At 43.7% G+C, this 20490-nt stretch overlaps 1 protein-coding gene across 1 annotated transcript in view; it reads right to left on the minus strand.

Moving 5' to 3' along the window:
- PCSK5 (proprotein convertase subtilisin/kexin type 5) overlaps positions 1–20490 on the minus strand; it is a 739798-nt gene that overhangs the window by 26093 nt on the left and 693215 nt on the right. The window contains exons 31-32 of the mRNA XM_030193725.1: positions 17501–17737; positions 13717–13944 (exon numbers count right to left, since the gene is read on the minus strand). Coding sequence (XP_030049585.1) covers positions 13717–13944; positions 17501–17737 — 465 coding nt within the window. The remainder of the gene's footprint in view (positions 1–13716; positions 13945–17500; positions 17738–20490) is intronic.

The raw sequence follows: 20490 nt of genomic DNA on the forward strand, positions 1-20490 counted from the left end.
CCCCCGCCAGCTGAAGCCTTCATCCAGCGCCGGTCTCGGCGCCGCCGTGTTGCCTGCTCTGCTCGCTCTTCCCCTCACGTCCAGCACAATCCTTTTAGTGAAACTGAGCATACACAATTTCACTATAAGGAGCGGGCAGAACGTGAGGGGAAAAGCGAGCAGGGCAGGCAACGTGACAGCACTGAGCCTGGCGCTGGATGAAGGCTTCAGCCGGCGGGGGTTGGGGACCCCCGCAAGCCAACCCAAGGTATTAAATTGCGGCGACGAGGTGTCAGGGAGCGTCAGGGTGGCAGCGCAAAAGGTGTCCCCCCCACCTCAGGCTCTGGCCCCCTCCCGCCGTGAGGTCTAGCTATGCCCCTATACAGCTAAGCCCGATGGAAATATTCCTTCCCCGGACACATACAAAGAATTTTCTTAATATTGGGGGTGCTCAAGCACCCACAAAGTTGGCTCCTATGCTACTATTTATCATTTCTAGAGTGCTACTAGAAGTCGCTTACACTTAACGTGTAAGAGACAGTCCCTGCTGGACAGAACTTACAATCTATGAGACAGCAAAGGGAGTAAACAAGCCTGAATACGAGTGGTGAGAGACAAAAGGTTACATTACCAAAAAAGCCCAAAATAGCTTAACAAGAAAAAAACAGATAGGAGGAAGTATAAAGCAAATCAAATAGGCTATGTGATCTCCTATAGCACTAAGCCATTCCAGATCTGCAGCATATCATGTGTATTAATCATTTGCCTCCTATACTGGGTTAGATTTTTTTCTTCATTGTTAAATTAATTGTTTAATTTTCATCAATTTTATATATAAATTGTGAAGTAAAACCAAAGAACAGCGACCCAGTACTTAGCCATTAATTTAACAATGAAAGATCTTACAATCTAATCAAGACAGATAAACAGGACAAATAAGGGGTAAGGAAATTACTTGAGGTGGGAATGATAAAACAGACGCGTACTGAACAAGTGAATAGGAGTTAAAAGCAGCCTCAAAAAGCTGGGCTTTTAGCCTAGATTTGAAGATGACCAAAGATGGAGCTTGATGTACTGGCTCAGGAGGTCTATTCCAGGCATATGGTGCAGCAAGATAAAAGGAACGGAGTCTGGAGTTGGCAGTGGAGGAGAAGGGTGCAGACAGGAGAGGTTTACTGGATGAACAGATTTCCTGGGAAGGAGTGTAGGGAGAGATAAGAGCAGGACTTTTTTTGAGGGGGTACTTGGGGGTACTGAGTACCAGCACCTTTTTCATTGTCTGCTAAAATTGACTCATGGTCCCCAAGTTATAGCAAAAGAGCTCAGGCTCTACACACCAATTCTGCCTTTTCACAGATTCTGTGACTAGTTGCAGTGGGCCTGGCTATTGTGGGGTGGGTCCAGTGGTGTGCTGGAGAAGGCTCTCACGGGCTTGCAAGAGCCGGTTGTTAAGTTTTTAAGAATTTTGGGAGCTGGTTGTTAAAGTAGGGCCCTCCATGGCTACTTTAACAACTGGCTCCCAAAATGTGGGCTTGGGCCCCCTGCTGAATTCTCTTTTACTTTGCTGGTGGGGATGCTGAGCCCTGCCAGCCAAGTAAATAGACTGCTGCTGCTCCCCGCTCCTTGTTTCCAGCTCTGAGCAGCAGGCTGGGATTTCTCCAGCATGTGTGAAGAAGTTCCAGCATGCTGCTCAGAGGAAGACGTTGGGAGTGGTGGCAGTCCATTTATTGGCTGCCAGCAAAGGTATGCCTAGTGTGCCTGCATCAAGGGAGGGAGGAGAGAGAGGCAAGTGTTGCTCCCCCCTCCCCCCCCCCCCCCCCCCCCCCCCCCCCCGGCCACCCCTGGCCCTTCCAACTGCAGAGCTGGCTATGTCCGGAGAAAGAGCCTGTTGTTAAAACTTTACCAGCACACCCCTGGGTGGGTCCCTCAGTGATCACCCCACCCCTGAAGGGTGGTCTGGCATTTGAGTACCGGTACCTTTTTTGCTAGAAAACAGGCACTGGATAAGAGTGAAGAGGTACTGAGGAGCTGCAGAGTGAATTCACTTGTAAGTCAATAAGAGTGTGTGCGCAAAACACATACTAAAAATATTTTTGTTTTTTTGCAGAGGGAGCATGTCTAGGGGAGAGTGGGCATTTCTATACTAATCAGTTCTACATTACTACGTGCTAACTGATTAGTGCAGGATTAGCACATGAGCCCCTACTGCCTATGAAATGGGTGGCGGTAAGGGCTCATGTACTCCACAGTCTGCTTTCTATGGTGATGATATGTTCAAATTCGATTTCACTTGATATGTTCTAGTAGTTAGGAAACCCTTGGTCCAGCTAAGTACACTTCCACCAATCCGAAGTAATCTAGGATGCTTAGTAGTATACTATGTCGAATTGTAGGAGAAGTACGCTTTTGCCTGTTGCAATTTCTTGTTTGAATTTGGCTAAGAGAGTAATTAGTACTGTTTCGGTGCTGTGGATGGAGCGAAATCCTGATTGTGATTTGTGTAGTATTGTGAATTTGTTTATGTAGTCAGTAAGTTGTTTGGTTACCATGCTTTCCATCAGTTTGACTATCAGTGGGATTGATGCTACTGGGCAGTAGTTGGTGATATCGTCTGTTTTTTTCTTGATATCTTTTGGTATTGGGGTGAGTAGGATGTTGCCATTTTCCTTAGGGAAGAGACCATGTTGAAGCATGTAGTTTAAGTGGGATGTGAGGTCTGCTATGAAGCGGTGGGGAGCGGATTTTAATAGGTAGCTGGGGCACGTATCCAATTTACAGTGAGTCTTGGAGAACCTATTAATCACTTGGTCGACTGTTTTAGCGGTGAGGGGAGCGAAGTTTGTCCAGAGTCTGTCCGCTGGGTATTCACCGAGGATTGGGTCCAAACACTCGATGAAGTTTTCGATGCCGGTGATGTTCTGAGGTAACGTGTTACGTAGGTTTACAATTTTTTCATTGAAGTATTTGGCAAGTTTGTCTGCAGATGGGATATCTGTATTGGTTGTGGTGACCAAGGTGATCTCTACTAGTTTGTTCACGAGTTGGTATAATTTTTTATGTTTTTGTAGTCAGGCGCTATTTTGATTTTGTAGTATAACCTTTTGGCTTGTCTTATTGCGTATTTGTATTTTCTTTGAGTTTGTTTCCATGCATGTTTGTGTATCTTTTATTTTTTTTTTTCCATGTCACAACCTCGGGTGCCCTGGAATGAGGCATGGAATGCACTGTAGAACACAGCAAGTGCACCAGAGAGAGGCTAGAGTACTGGGACATCAGACGGAGGCTTGAAAACCAGGGAAACAAGCAGCAGAGGTATCAAAGCAGGAGGAACGTAATGCCAGGGAGGCAGTCTGGAGAAGCCGTGGGGCCTGACCACTGGAAGGAAAGGTGAGTTGGGACGCGGGGGCACGACTACGGCCATGACACATGGCCCCAAAAGCACGTTTTATGACCTCATTTGGGATCCTAACCCACACTTTGGGAAGCTCTGCTATAAGGGAAATTCTGTAACTGCACACATAACTAGAGAGGAAACTAGCATGCACACAAGATCCCTAAGCCCTATATTATATGGGCACACATAAGTGCTATAGCATGTGTAATCCTCTATTAGGTTGGAATTACTTGTAGAGTAAGTCCCTGTGGACAGTCACTGGGGGGTAGTGACTGGGAGCTCCCTGGGTGGGAAGAAGCCCAACCCAAGGGGAGTAGTTTACAAACAAAATGCAGAAAGATAGTGCCCTGAGACTGAAGAGTGACAAGAGAAAGGAGATTAGGAGAAGATAAAGAGGAGTGTTTGCCCTTTAGGAGAGTCTTTGGTTGCCTGATGGTCCCCTGTCACTGACCTAGAGGAGTAAAGTGACAACTGTGACAGAGGAGAGCAGCGGATGGGCAGAGAAGAGACCCAACCCAAGAGCATGAGATCAGAGCCAGGGAGTGCCCATCCCAGGACGTGTGTGAGCCAACGCAAAGGTCACCTTGGAGGGAGGTCAGGCTATGCAGGGTCTGAAACTGTGAAACTGAGAGGAGTTTTTCTGGTTCATAGTTCAATATTTTCCAGGACAATAAACAATTTTAGTTTATTGCCTCTGCTTGTCAGGACTGACTAAGAATCCTGGTGGTTTGTGTTGGGTCTGTGGGTGCTTTCTAGGAACTGTGGGACCACTGGGAGTGTGGCCCCAGTAACCTAGAAATCATTGGGGAACACCTTAAGAGCAGGAAACTCGCCCAGAGGTGGTTGGGACACAGTTGGTGGGAGGAGGGTGCTAGTGTAGAGCACAAATGGCAAGTTCAGGCGGACCTGCGCTGTGCTTTGGATAGACCCTCTAAGTGGCTACAGGGTAACCCCAGTGGGGTGGTTAGGCATTTCGTGACAGACACCTAGATCTTTTTCTTAGGTACTGACCTCCAAGGTGGACCTTAGCATCAGGTAACTATGATTTGGATTGTTCTTCCCAATGTGCATCACTTTGCATTTGTCCACATTAAATTTTGTCTGCCATTTGGATGCCCAGACTTCCAATTTACCTAAGGTCCACCTGCAATTTTTCACAGTCAGCATGTGTTTTAACAACCTTGAATAGCTTTGTGTCATCTGCAAATTTAATACTACTACTAATCATTTCTATAGCATTACTAGACATATGCAGCGCTGTACACATTATATGCAGGTACTTTCTCTGTTCCTAGAGGGCTCACAATCTAAGTTTTTATGCCTGGGGCAATGGAGGGTTAAATGACTTGTCCAAGGTCACAAGGAGCTGCAGTGGGAATCGAACCTAGGTTGCCAGGATCAAAGCTTGCTGCACTAATCATTAGGCTACTCCTCCACTCAGACCAAAGCAAAGAATTCATTCAGTCTCTCTGCTATAGCCTTGTTCTCCCTGAATGCCCCTTTTGCTCCTTCATGATCTAACAGTCCCACAGATTCCCTCACAGGCTTTCTGCTTCTGATGCACCTGAAAAAGTTGTTACTGTGAGTTTTTGCCTCTGCAGTAAGTTTCTCTTCATATTCTCCTTTAGCCTTCTTTATCAATGCTTTGCATCTAACTTATCAGTGGTTATGTTGCTTCTTATTTTCTTCATTTGGGTCATTTTTCCATTATTTGAAGGTTGTTCTTTTGGCTCTAATATCCACTTTTATGTCACCTTTTAACCATGTTGGCTGTCATTTTCTCTTCTTTCCACCTTTGTAAATGCATGAAATACATGTGGTCTGGGCTTCCAAGATGGTATTTTTAAACATTATCCCTGCTTGATTTAATGTTCTAACCTTTTCAGCCGATCCTTAGCTTCTTTTTAACCATTTTTCTAATTTTATCAGAGTCACTCTTTCGAAAATTAAATGCTGCTACAGTAGATTTCCTTTGTGGCTTCACTCCAGATAGTAGCTCAAACTTGACTATGTTATGATCACTGTTTCCCAGTGGATCCAATATTGTTACCTCTCATACTATGCCCTGCATTCCACTAAGAACTAGATCTAAAATGGCTCCACCTCTGGAGTTGCTCCAAGAAGCAGTCATTAATTACATCTAGGAATTCTAACTCCCTGGCGCTCCCTGATGTAACATTTATCTTGTCAATATTGGGGTAACTGAAATCAAAAAGCAAAGCAGGGGATACCTCTATGACAGGAAACAGCAGCAGACCAAAGTAGAGGTTGAACAAGGACGAATCCAACACCGGAGATGTTATCCAACAATCTTTTATTCATGCAGATAAGAATGGACCTGACATGGTCCGTGTTTCGACGTGTATCAACGCCTACATCAGATTGCTAACTCTGATCAAAAGCGCAGGTATTCAACTCTATGTGTATATGGAATCGCAGAGTTGTGAATTGAGTCAAGCTAGTCAGAGCTCAATCGCAAGTAAACCGCCACTGGGAAGCACTGTAGGGTCTACTCATATATAAGACAATTGAAATCACCCATTATTATACTGTTGCCCAATTTGCCAGCTTTCCTAATTCTCTCCATGCACTGTTATAATAAGAATTAGCAGACATGGGATAGTATATATGTGACACGCAACCAGGGGTGTGCTGGTAAATTTTTAACAACGGGCTCTCTCTCTGGGCATAGCCGGCCCTGAAATTTTGGGGGTGGGGTGTGGGAATACATGCCTCTCTCTCTTCTCCCTTGTGTGGGCACGCTAGGCATACCTTTGCCGAGCCCCACCAGCCAATAAATGGACTGCCACTATTCTCTGCTGCTTGTTTCTGGCTCTGAGCAACATGATGGAACCTTCTTGCACTTGCATGAAAAGTCCCAGCCTGATGATCAGAGTCAGAAACAAGGAGCAGGGAGCAGCAGCAGTCTATTTACTTGGCTGGTGGGGCCAGCATCACTGCCAGCAAAGTAAAAGAGAATTCAGGAGGGGGTCCAAGCCCATATTTTGGGAGTCAGTTGTTAAAGTAGCCATGGGGAGGCCTACTTTAACAACTGGCTCCCAAAATACTTAAAAACTTAACAAACGGCTCTTGCGAGCCTGTGAGAGCCCGCTCCAGCACACCACTGCACGCAACCATATCTACAACTGATATTATGGTAAGGACTGGGAAGAGATGATAACCCCCATATTACTGAAACAAGAGTTATGTGGCAGATGTGAAAACAGCAGCAGCCAGATTTGGTGCATATAGGAGGTAATTTTATAATTGTTCTTCTGTGTGTACAGTCTGTTTTACACTCATAAAAGGGCTTTTATAAAACTGTACAACTGCACATGCACACAGGCCTGATGATGGGAGGGAGGGAGGTCATGAAGATATCATGACCCCAGGGCCCATAGGTTCAGGGGCCCAGTGGGCCCACCTGCTACACCTGTCCATCATTTTTTTAAATGTGAAAACACATGCAGTGCAGCCAAGCCTGTCCCGAGACCAGAGCATGCATTGCCGGGCCCTTAAGTGAATCCACGAGGCAAAGCGCATGTACCATCGCACTGGCAACTGCTGGCTTGGTGCACTCTGTCCTGAGCCGCCTGCAGACCACAGCCAAATGCACTGTACCTGTGATTGTGACTGATTTCATTGTTCGTAACACCCTTCAAAACGATGTATCATTACAAATCCAGGCCACAAAAATGGAGAGAAAAGGCTGTGAGGGAACAGAACATAACTAGAAATCAAAAATGACTAGAACGTCTAGGATTTAAGCCCATTGAAGCTGCTGGGACAGAGGCTACTACTAACACCGGTAATCAAAAATTAATTGTGCTGTCAACAGCAGATGCTTGTGTGTTTCACAATACAGTTGGCATTATTTCTCAGCCTCTGCTGTAGAGGCATGACTTGCTAAAGCGTTGGACATGGATAGTGTTGTTGAACTCTTTGCAAATCGAAAAGCACGTAGAGCTCCACTGTTTAAATTTGCCAGGTAAGATTATGCCTGCTCTGGACATCTTATATAGGGGCCCATGTATTTCTCTGCCCCGTGGCCCATCCTGGCTGTTGGTGCCCCTGCACGCACACCAAGAAGAATGCATATATGAATTCCTGGGGACATGGTTTGGGCAGAGTTACAGTGTATATACATGTACATGTGTGAACAGCAGCTCTATAACTAGGTGCCTATAGTTACATGCCCCATGTGCACATAAATGCAGAAAACATTTAACACTTATCCAGGGGCCCGTGTACTTCTCTGCCCCGTGGCCCATCCTGGCTGTTGGTGCCCCTGCATGCACACCAAGAAGAATGCATATATGAATTCCTGGGGACATGGTTTGGGCTGAGTTACAGTGTATATACATGTACATGTGTGAACAGCAGCTATATAACTAGGTGCCTATAGTTACATGCCCCGTGTGCACATAAATGCAGAAAACATTTAACACTTATACATGACAGTGCCCTAAGCCCTATTCTATAAGGGTATGCATAAGTGCTATACCCCCAGATTCTATGTATGGCACCTGAAAATCTGCGTGGAAACCGAAGCGTATTCTATAACAATGCGCATAATTTAATTGGTTAACTAGCTAATCAGCACTGTTAATTGGATGCTAACAAGAAATTATCAGCACTAATTGGCATTAATTGATATTTACATGCACAACTCACTGTGTGGTCTATAATGTGGTGTGCCTAAATTCTAACTCAAATAGTTGTAAAGGGGGCATGGTTATAGGTGTGGAATGGGCAGGTTGTGGGCGTTTCTAAAATCTATGCGTATTATTATAGAATACACCCAATCTGCACCTAATTTAGGTGTCAGGATTTGCACCAAGTAAAGCGTGGCCTAAATGGACATGACCAAATTTGGTTTCATGGTGAACTACTCAGCGTGTTCTATATACCTGCATGGAAATTTAAGTCTATTCTATAAAATTTAGCCATATTTTAGAGAATACGCCTAGGTGCAATTATTTTCTGCATGGAGTTTTCAGGCGCCATATACAGAATCTAGCCCATAGTGTGTCACTGTGAGGGGAGTGTACATGTGGGTGAAGCATGGGTGGGTCTAACTCAGAGAAAAATGTAAGTTACACACATCCCTTCCACATTTACACGGCTGCAATTATGTCAGGTCTATGGCTGATGTAACCGCGGGCGTGTAAATGTTAGGCACACTGACACTGGGTTATGTTAGTACTCTATGACCACATCTAGATGTCCAGGTGTTGTTACAGAATACACTCCAGTTGCATTTATCCAACTACAGGTACCCTGTTATAGAATTGCTACCATAGGGTGCATAGAACCGTTTAAATATTCTTCAATTAGTGATTGAGAATTTGTGTGTTATAGGGGTTGGTTTGGGATGTTTTTTTCCCTCTTTTTTAATAACGGCACCTATGTTGCCTTTATAACAGAGAGTGAAGCATAGTGATAGAAAGGAGATTTATCCTCAATACAGTTTGTGGCACAACATGAATTCAAATCGGTGCTTCTCACCTGTTTAAGATATTACTGAGGATTGCATGTCCATTGCATTAAACTGAATAAGTCAAGAAAATATGTCAACAAATTGTGTTTAGCCTGATGGTGTATACATTTTTTTTTTAAGATAAATAAGAATACATTTAGTTCTGGAATGATGACAAAGTATGGTGACAATTGCCTATGATGCAACAATGAATTTGTTGGACTGACATCTCTGATGGTCCGATGCTTAAAAGTTTAACGATTAATTGTGGGAGTAGTATTATTGTGCTGTTTTTATAACATGCCACTGTCACAATACTAATTCTGTGCCATGAAACACAATCTGTCATCTGCAAAATCACAGTATCAACAATGACTCTTCAACATCAAATAAAATTAATTATGGATCTTCAGCACACAGACCAGACGACAAATCACAAGCTGTGAATTTTGATGTGCCAAGCGCTCTCATATTCCAATCATAAGTCCAAAAACGCTAACCAAGGATTAAGACAAAGCAAAGAGGACAAGGACAGTCCCGAAGTTGATGGGGATGCAGATTTTGGTCTATTACACCCTGAAGAACAGCGGCAGCTCTAAACACCAGTACTTTATTGGAGTGAAAGAAACATTTGCCAGCAACCTTTGAATGTGAAGATAAATAATTTTTTTTTTAAAGTGGAACTTGGGTAGATGTTGTTTTTGATATTCACTTGAACATATTTTTTGGACCTAGGATTGGAATATGAGAATGCTTGGCACATCCAAATTCACAGTTTGTGATTTGATTACTGTCTTCTCTCTTCCAGGAAACAGGAATAATTAGGAAAGGAATACAGGATAGAACAAAAAATAACACAATTCCTTTCTATTGCTCCATGGTGCGACTGTATCTTGAGTGCTGTATGCAGTCGTTATCACCACATCTCAAAAAAAACAGAGAGCAGAATTAGAAAAGATACAGAGAAGGCAGCCAAAATGATAAAGGGTAAAGGGGCAAGGATCATGGATTTGATATACTGAAATTGTAAATCATCGCAGCAGATGTTATTGCTGGTCCCTAATGAGATTCAGTTGATCTGCATAAGTAACAAAACTTTTGCAGTCCAAGGCCTGCATTTATAGGTTCATACTGAGCGGCCTAATATTTAGAAAATAAGGTGAAGGCTTGGTTATTTGGCCAGAGGGAAGGAGAAAGGCTGATTTTAAAGGATGGATGTGGAGGGAAGAGGTTTGAGTTCTTGATATTGTTATTTTAAAAGCGGCGGCGAGGAGGGTAGCTGGAAACTCACCCGTTTTAACGGGCTTAACGGCTAGTATAACATAAATGGTAAATTTGATGTCCCATACCACAACAAAGTAACAGACTTCAATTAGAAGTGATACCATTGTACCTGCTAGCCTTAACTTACAAGGCTATTGCGGCCTCCCAAATGAATGACTGGCAAGAACACGTTTTTTCAAGGGGGTACTTATAACCAGTGTAGATTTATTGGCGTGGAGGGGGGAGAGATGTCTAGTAGGCATTCAGGTACAGTACATGCTAGAGGAGTCTTTACATTAACTTGCCTAAGTGACAATTTAGGATATTGACACATTTTGGGATATTTGGCACATTCCCCATGTTGTTTCATATTGTTTATGGTCAGAAATGACAGTATGACCAGCGTCTTTTTTTTTTATCTTGCCTTTTGGTATTCTGTACAATATGTGTGAAGGTCAACAGATAAGTTACTTTAATCTCTTGATCCACCCAGTAAAATACATATTTTATAAAGTCCTTGAGTAGACAGTATTTTTCTTGGTATTGACCAAGAGCCCAGGCAGATAGGGCAAGAGACACTGGAAGTGGTGAGTGAATGTCCAGTGAACTAGAGCTTTGAAGAGTGATCTCCCTGCCTCCCAGGATCCACAAGGAGGACAGGAAAGGTCTCCCCCTCCACAGTCTGTAGGTTGTAGCTGCAACATACAGTTCCATCCAGGGATCCACTACACCATTTTCTCCTTTTTGAATTTCTGCTTGAAGCTTACTAATTTGTTTTTTGTTTCAGATTACATAGCTGCCAGAAAGCTATAACTGGAAGAGCAGAGAGAATATTTTTTTTCAGTAATTCATCTACCCATAGTAGTGATATTTAATGGAGAATGTATTTTACTGTGGGGGATACTGGCTCCATGGTTCTCCCTTCCTTGTATTATAGTAAGTTTCTCCAGGGTGCTTTGATATCCTTGGAGGTGATTTGGGGATATTTTGTTGAAGGATTCTGTTAGACCTTTGAGGTGTTTATCCTTGTCATTTGGGTCACAACAATAATATACCAATACACACATATGCACAATGTATATAAGAATATACAGGACAATAAGCCATACTGGGTCAGACCAAGGTCCATCAAGCCCAACTTCCTGTCTCTGACAGTAACTACTTCTACAGTCAATGCCCTGAAAATGGCAAGGAGAAATCAAGATCAGGTATACATATGAAGTATCACATTACACCTTATGTAATGAGTTTATCTTGTTGGGCAGACTGGATGGACCGTACAGGTCTTTATCTGCCGTCATCTACTATGTTACTAGGTATGTTACTCCAATGCACAACTTGCTTATTGACTCTTTATTTCTGCTTATTTATGTAGATTAAAAAACACAGCAAACATAGGTCCCCATTTACTAACCTAAGTAAAGTAGCATGTTTGTAATTTATTTTACCTCAGGAAAATTTATCACAGGATTCATTGATCCATGATACCTCAGTACCGCAGGTTATTGAATCCTGTGGTAACTTTTTTCTGGTGCTGAATCCGGGATAGTAGGTGTTCCCAGCCACAGAAATACATAGAGAGCAGGCCCAAGTCAGCATTACTGTCATTTAAAGGGACCAGTCATTGAGAAAAACAAAATTGGAGCACCTACCCTAAGGCTGCCATTTTTCAAAATAGAGCCACTGGGTCAGGAGTGATTGAGGTCCTCTCTGCTCCCCCCCCCCCCCCCCCAGGGATACCAGGATAGGTGCTGGGGGGGAGGAGTACATGGGTGCCAGGTTTAAAGGGGAATTGATCATGGTGCAGTAAAAGTTTGCCTTTTACCATACTTTGATATACCATCGGATTCAGCAACCTGTGGGATCAAAGTACCTCAGGTTGCTGAATCTTGTCAGAAGAATAACGCTGATTGTGAGCCACCTCACAAGCAATGTCATTACCATGGCCCGGGAGCATTGGTCCACATAGCTATGGCTCGATGCTCCAAGGCCTGCAGATCTGAGTTTCCATAGGCTTCTGGCTTCCCCCTCTGACTTAAGCCCACCCGCCCCCCACAGGGACTACCTTAAAAATCATTGGCGATCCGGGGGTGGGTGGGTGGGTATCTGGGGGTCCAGGGGGGTCTTCAGCAGGATTGATGCCCAGTTGCTCCTGCCCAGTGCTGCACTGGCTTAATAATGGCAACTGCTGCTAGAGGTCATATCTCCATACACACATTTACACATTCAGCAGTCCCTTTAAAATCATCCCTGGAGAAAGTTAACACTATCTCTTGCTCCCAGGAGAAAATTAACACTACCTTTTGAGGTGTTCTTTTTCAATGAATAATGCAGCATATAAAGTTTTAACACACGTTGCATTATTCATTTTGCATAATAAGAAGCTGCTTTGCATGCATTTATATGTTCTGTAGCTCATTACTGTTGAATGTGCATTAGGGTGAAACATTTTTGAATTACGTTGTGTTATTGTGGCCAACAGACACTACTGCCATAACACAGCTTAGTGAACAGAACTCATATAACTTTCTTTTCCATGGTGAAACTGTTTACATGTCTGTCACATTTTACTGGATTACACAGAGAACTGTCCTTGGGTTCACAAGTATTCCTTAAACTGACACACTGGGAAATACATTAGATTTCTTAGTGTGACATCCTCATCTGTTGTGTGTATGAATGTAATTGGTATATTGAGTTTAATCAAATATGTTTGGCAGCAATGCAAGCTGAGCAGTGGCGTTCCTGGACTCGATGGCACCCGGGCGGAGCGCCAATGCGCCCCCCCCCCGGGTGCAGCGCGCTGATGCCCCCCCCCCGGGAGCAGCGCGCCCCCCCGCTAGATGACCCCCCCCCGGGTGCATGCCGCTGGGGGGGAGTGCTGCGGCGCGCGCCTGCTCCTCCGAGTTCGCTAAATTTCGTTTGTTCGCTGCAGCTCCCTCTGCCCCGGAACAGAAAGTAACCTGTTCTGGAGCAGAGAGAGCTGCAGCGAACGAACAAAGTTTAGCAAACTCAGAGGAGCAGGCGCGCGCCGCGGCACCCCCCAGCGGCGTACACCCGGGGCGGACCGCCCCCACCTTGGTACTCCACTGAAGCTGTGTACAAGATATTTTCACTATGAGATGCATGAATGTATATTTAACCAGATTAAAAAGACCAACTCAATGTGCAGGGAAACATAAACCACAGAAATAGTATCCCGGCACCTACATGCTACTCAACAATTGTCACGAATGCCCAAAAACTTATGAAAATCTTTAACACATTTTTATTGTGGGTCCTCAGATGTTTGGCTAGCTGAATGCATGCGACTTTTTCAATTGCATACGCTGCCCTTTATGCATTTGAAAAAGTCACTGCATTCAGCTAGCCAAGCTTCTGAGGATCCACAACAAAAATTTTTAAATGTGTTAAAGATTTTCATAAGTTTTGGGCACTGGTGACAATTGTCAAGTAGCATGTAGGTGCTGAGATAGTGTTTTTGTGGTGCATGTATATTTATACATGTGTGCATGCCTGTGCTTATGTACATCTGTATGTCTGTGTGTGTGTTTCTGCTTGAGTTTTGCAGCAGGTGAGGCTGTGCAAGTTCGATACTCACTGAGAAGGTAGCGGTTGGCAGAACAGCTGAGGCAGTGCTGCTCATTGGGTCCCATGCAGCGAGCACATTTCTTGTGACAGGGCAAGCAACCCCCGTTCTCGTCTTGGTACTCTGTGAGAGCACAGTCCTTGTGTGACACACAGTGGTCCTGGCTGTCTTTCACCAGGCCGTTCCTACAGCTAATGCAGCTCTTGGAAGAGGAGCAAGTCTGGCAGGTCTGATCACACTCTGCAAAGTGAAAAGCACCCACAGTCAGAACCTCTAGGCTAGTGAGACACTGCTACACTGCTCTAAAAGGAGTAACCATGGGTGAGCCTGGGAGGGCCTGGGCCCTTCCACTTTCACCTGAAGCCACTGCTCCCTCTAAGTTGAGAAGATGTCCTCCAACTGCATTGTTGTCTGTAGAGGGTGGTGCTACAATATTGTGTTTTCAATCACTAGGGACAAACAGGTTCCCTGGAGTCCTGCAGAGCTTGCCTGTCCCTCACAATTGAAAATGTAATAGCAAAACATCACCCCCCACTGGCAGGACTGTAAGAGGATTCCCACACAGCTTAGTGGGAACAGTGCCTCAGGCCCATCCAGCAGCAGCACACTATTCATGTAGCTGGTGGGGATTCCTGGCCAGGCCCTGCCAGTTAAAGACTCAGCAGCTCATCAATCCCTTCAGAAAACCACGGGGCCTCTGATGTTTATGTTTGTTTATTGATAAACGCGATATACAACCATTTCTAAGCATAGGTCACAGCGGTTTACATTAAAAAGTTAATAAAACAAATATGTCAGCCCCGCCATCATGCTCAGTTCTCTCATATGCTCAGATCATGCACAGGAGGCCAGTGCCTGAGGCTCAGAGACCTGCTGCTGACTGACCTGGGCTTCTGAAGGGGGTCGATGGGTTGCTGAGTCTTCAGCTGGTGGGGGCTTTGGGATCCCTGCCAGTTAAGGTATTCAGTTTTTAAGTTTTGGAAGTGACAGGAGCTGGGGAGCTGCAGAGGGAAGCCAGAGAGCAGGTAACGGGGAGGTGAGAGGCAGGGAAAGAAAATGAATGCCCTCCTAACCTGCCCCTTGGCCCACCCAAAATTTGCCTTTTGGCCAAACCACTAATCCAATAGTTTTTTAAAAAAAGTATCAGGCTACATTTGCAGTGGCTGAATGTTCATTGAAATAAGAAATGACTCATCTGACAATAGATAAAGACCAGTTGGTCTGTCCTGTTAATCTACTCCACACTGCTAAGGATATATCTCAGCTGCCTGTCTCAGAAGCTTAAGATAAGCTTAGCATTCTCTATTCAAGTCAGTTTTAGATGTCTTTCTCTTTTGGGTTTGGATGGATGAACAAATATTCCCACATTTAATCTAGCACCAGCCCCTTCTCTGTGCCAAGCTTTGTAACAATCTAAATCAGTGCCTCTCTCCTAGATTTCAGAATTACCGGAATTAATTTGCATGAGATTGATTTGTGTACAATGAATCTCCAATACATACACATTTATTTCATGCATTCTCACTGTGGGAATCCTGAAACCCAACTGAGTAATGTATGAATCCAGGAGAGAATTGAGAAGCACTTACACAGCTATCAGCTGCTAGTGAGGATGTTGATTCAACTTTCACTGTGGCTTTGCAGGACGGTTCCTGACCACCATCAATCTGACAAGATTGACCAGGTTGGTTTCTGGGGCACTGTAACCTGTAAGTTCTGGGGTCTGTAGACTGTGGTGTCACTTAGCTACGTTTCCTTCACCTACCCTTTGCTTTTTCCATACCATTTCTTCATAAGTACATAAGTGTAGCCATACTGGGACAGACCAAAGGTCCATCTAGCCCAGGTTACAAGTACCTGAATTGTTGTCAATACCGCAACCTCCAACTTTGTTCCTACCAAAGTCCTCTATATGTATCCCAGCATGCTTGAATTCTATCATAATTCTTATTTCAATCATCTCTGCTGGTAGGTCATTCCAGGCATTCATCACCTTCTCTATGAAGCTGCATTCTAACGTGGTCTCTGTGGATATCTTGAAACCACTTCTCAAATGTTTAAAGTCCTTTCAGAACACAGCTACTCAGATATTATGTCACGCCTCTAAGTTTGCCCATGTCACTCCCTTGTTCATGCAACACGATTGGCTAAGAATTCCATTCTGGATCTAGTTTAAGGTCTTTAAGTTACTTCACAAAGCCATATACTCTGGAACCCCCTCTTATTTAGCATTCTTGATAACTCCTTTTTCGTCCTCTCAGTTCTATGACTTTCTCTCAGGTTTTGACTTGTAGTTCCCTCACTGACCATGCACGCCTTTAATGTACACGACATGGAGCATTCTTCTTTATCAGACCATTATGATGGAACTTGCTTCCCATTGAGCTCCAAGTTGAACCATCTTATACTAAGTTCACAGCAGCCTTTATGACCCATCTATTCTCTATAGCCTACAGGGATGTCACGTGAGATGGACCACATGAGACTGGCACCTAACAGCAGTTATTTTACTCTCCTGACTGTTTTGATTCTTTTCCACACTTTTCTTCTCGTTAATGTTTGAAGTGCCATTCCTTTCCCCCATTTTAAATACTGTAGGCCTCATTGCTGCATTAATCTAAAGGCAGTATATCAAATAAGGAATATACACAAACATGTTTCCTCCAGATCTTCCTTCCTGCAGCTTCATATCATGACCCCTTGTCCTTAACATTCATTTTCGATGAAAAACTTCAGTAAATTACAGGAAGGTATTGTACTGTTTTGGGATCTTGCCAGGTACTTGTAACCTGGATCGAACAGTGTTGGAAATACAGCAAAAAGCACAAAGAGCCTTCAGAAATGGGACACAGTTCTGTTAATTATAAAAATCAATATTCCAGTATGGACCCAACACGGGCCGTGTTTCAGCGCACAGCACCTGCGTCAGGGGTCAAATATGATCTAATATAAAATGAATGCTGTGTACAGCGACCAAACTTCTTCTTTATGAAATAGAAAGTGAGTCTTGTACTTTTATCTCCTCAGCAACTGTGTTCTTTTTCCTAATATTTTTCAACATTTTACAATACAAGTTCTATCAGAACACGAAGTTTCAAGAACTTAATGTCATGGCCTGCCCTGGGCTCCGCGCTGAACTGTAGACTGTGACTGCCAGATAGGCACGAGAATACGGCAACCTTGCCGTGTAAGCAGTTTTCCCACTAAACTAAACTCGTTTATTGTACCTCTATGCCACCACTCCTTCCCTACTCCCGCACCACCACACCACAGCTACCAGTTTGCTACAACAAAAATCCACAGTATCACCAAAAAGAGTGAGGCTCTTGTCCAAAGCATTTCTTTCCCCATGTTCATTGTTGGCAGGTTTCCTCAGCTTTCTGGGAAGCCCAGTGTTGCTGTGCCACTGCTCTTTTGGTTGTAACCACTGCAGGTTACCCCAGTTCTATTAGGCCTTTCACCAAGGTTTATAAGCCTAATGCACCCAACCAGTGCTGTTTGGGTTGTAATAATGACCCCTTTGTGCAGGTAACCCCAGTCTTCTTGGAAACCTGTCACAATATCACCAGTCTTTATCTATTGTATTGTCCCCTGTTTGTATGCTAATCCAGCCAAAGAAATAACTAATCAGAAAGGCAGAATCTCAACTGGGAGATCGAATGGGCCAAGTGATCAGTTTTTATCTGCCATCATTTACTTTGTTACTGTGTGTTAATGGTGTTAAATGTACCAGTGCAACATGCCTGTTAGTCATGGGTCCATACACCTCCTTATGAACTTGATTGAAATACTGTACCTTGGCAGTCTGCAGTCTCTTCTTCATAGTACGTCCCTTCTGGGCAGTTTCTGGAACACTCTCCATCATACAGCACAAATAGGTTGTTGGTGCATTTCAAACAGTCATCAGAATCTGGGCCATCACATTCTGCACATTTCTGGTGACAGGGCAAGCACTGCTGGGAGTCTGCGTAAAACCCAGCAGGACAATCACGCAGGCATTGATCATCGTACAGGAAAAAGTCAGGGCTGCAATCTGCCATGGAAACAAAACCAACCATCAGCAATAGTTTATTTAAAACAATCATTTTGCTCTTGTTTGTTGTATGTACTGAGATATGTAAATGGCAGTATCAAAAATGCTAACCAAGTACCCAGAATAACAAAGTTGAGATTTTCTCATATCTACATGATATTGCATGCCCATTTTACAAGAAAGGTAAATTCTATCCTCCAAATTAATCCCTTCAGATATTTTGTCATATCAATTACATTTAGGGTTGCCAACGAAATCCAGACTCGCCCAACAGGTTTAATTTAGTCCTGGGCTTATCCCAATCCATGCAGGTACTTGATGCCTTGCTTTTCTTAAGGAATCCAATAGGGAAAGCAGAAACCACATATTTATGTAAGGGGGTAAGCCCAGGACTGGATCAACCCTGTCGGGTGAATCTGGATCTAGTTGGCAACCCTAATCACATTCTGTGAGAACAAATCTTCTTATTAGATTTTATATTGATTTTATTTCTTTTTTTTGAGTGTGCTTGTTTATATTGTTTGTTCATTTCATTAATTTAAAACAAAAATGAAACAGCAAACAAAACCTTGAAAACTAAAGAGAAGTCAAGCAAAATTTAAAAAATAAATCTTAGGCCCAGCCCACTGTGAAATCAAAAACAAAATTTTAAAACAATCCTCAATGGCCCTCTCCCTAGAGTCTTCTGCCCCCCCCCCCCCCCCCAAAAAAAAAAAAACCTCTTACCTCATCTGTTGGCCTGTGAAGACTCTTCATCAGACAGGAATAATCCTGAGTTTTTCCTACCTTTCCACTGAAGTAATTAAAAATGGTGCCAGCCAACTCAAGGTTAACATGTATTGTGTAGTAGCAAATGGTGTTGGCTACCCAAAGGCCGGTGCCATTTTCTACTGCTGTAACAGCAGGTCATGAGCAATGGGGAATCATGTCTGCTCTGTGAAGAATCTTTACCTGTATAGGGTAAGAGGTTTGGCTGGGGACTATGGAGACAGTGCTTTTTTACTGTTTTTATCCTGAGGCTTATTTTGAAAATGAAAACGGACAAAGTTTTAAATGAAACACAATGGCAATCAAAGAACATATCACTTCCAAAATCTGCACGACTGTTCATAAAATAATTTACGGCGAGGCACCGGGTTACATGACAGACCTCATCGACCTGCCAACCAGAAACACCACAAAATCTGCATGATCATACCTAAACCTCCACTACCCAAACAACAAAGGACTCAAATACAAATCTACCTATGCATCCAGCTTTTCCTACTTAAGTGCACAACTATGGAACGCACTACCAAAAGCAGTAAAAACTACGTTCAACCATCTAAACTTCCGGAAAGCACTAAAGACAGACCTGTTCAGAAGAGCATACCCCACCGACCCAACATAAAAATACCTGGATAACTGCGACACAACTGTAACCCAAGACTGTAACGGACACTACCGGAATCTTCATCCCCCTCTCTAATTTCCCCCTCAACTGTACCTACCTTACAATATCACCTATTACAATTTTATCACCTTGTATTGTTCACACCTTGTTATTTGTTTCAGACCGGATTCGGTTAACGCCGTTAACGGTACTATATAAGCCACATTGAGCCTGCAAAAAGGTGGGAAAATGTGGGATACAAAAGTAACAAATAAATAAAAAATTAAAAGTCGCTATAATATCCAATGAAAGCACATCCCTATGGGAAACTGATTTCCTTATTCTTAGCCAAGTGTCCCTAAAGAAGGACCCATCGTACCATATATAACACAACTCAACTCCCACAGCAGTCTAAACCATCACCACAGTGCATTCTGCTGCAGTGTCAAACTAATGAAACAGGAAGCTCAGAAGAACAAAGACACACCAGATATATCTCCTTCCTGTGCCCTGAGCAAAACAGCTAGACCTAATTAATCTATCATTTCTAAATTAGTGTGTCTTGGCACAGCTAACAGAACTGGCAACAAAATCTTCAACATGCAAACAGCACATTGCCAAGCTTTTGTCAATGTTTGTTTTTTTTTTTTAATGTAGAGCATGTAAGATATTATAGAATGAAAAAAAAACCAATTACATTTGTTCTAATTATAAGATTGTGGTTAACACAGAGGTAAATGATGAAGTATTTATACATTAGCTTTCTCCAATTTTGAGATTTATGTACTAAGGGGTTTTTTTTTTTTACTAAGCTGCGGGAAAAAGGGTCCTGAGCTAGCGGCGGGGGCCATTTTCCTGCACTCCAGTGCCCTTTATAACGCAGTGGATAAAAAAGCATCCAGACACACATGGCCATGCAATAAGAGAACTCTTACTGCGTGGCCATGCGGTGGGGAGCCCTTACCGTCACCCATTGAGGTGGCGATAAGGGTTCCCGCGCAAAGCCGGAGGTAACCGGGCAGCTCGCGACAATCCTGATTACCATTAGGTTATCGCCACACAAGCCATTTCCGGGGATTTTCTTTTTCCGCCGGAAATGGTGCACGCTCGGGGCAGGTCTACCGCCAGTGGCTATGTTGGGCCGGCAGTAGTCCCGGAAGAGCAAGAGGTAAGCCCGCGTTGGGCTTACCACCACTCTGTAAAACAGCCAAGTGCCGTTAGCTGTTAAAGAGGCAGTCAGTGATTCTGCGCCTTTGAATTAGCACGTAACAGTTAACTTAGAATGGAGCAGGGAGTGAGTAGAATCTGTGTCTTACAGTTACTGTGAAGGTAGTCATGGCATGTTAATGGTTAACATGCCATGCGGCACAGTTAGCATCAC

This window comes from Microcaecilia unicolor, chromosome 2 (genome assembly GCF_901765095.1).
Source record: "Microcaecilia unicolor chromosome 2, aMicUni1.1, whole genome shotgun sequence".
In the NCBI taxonomy this organism is placed as follows: domain Eukaryota; kingdom Metazoa; phylum Chordata; class Amphibia; order Gymnophiona; family Siphonopidae; genus Microcaecilia; species Microcaecilia unicolor.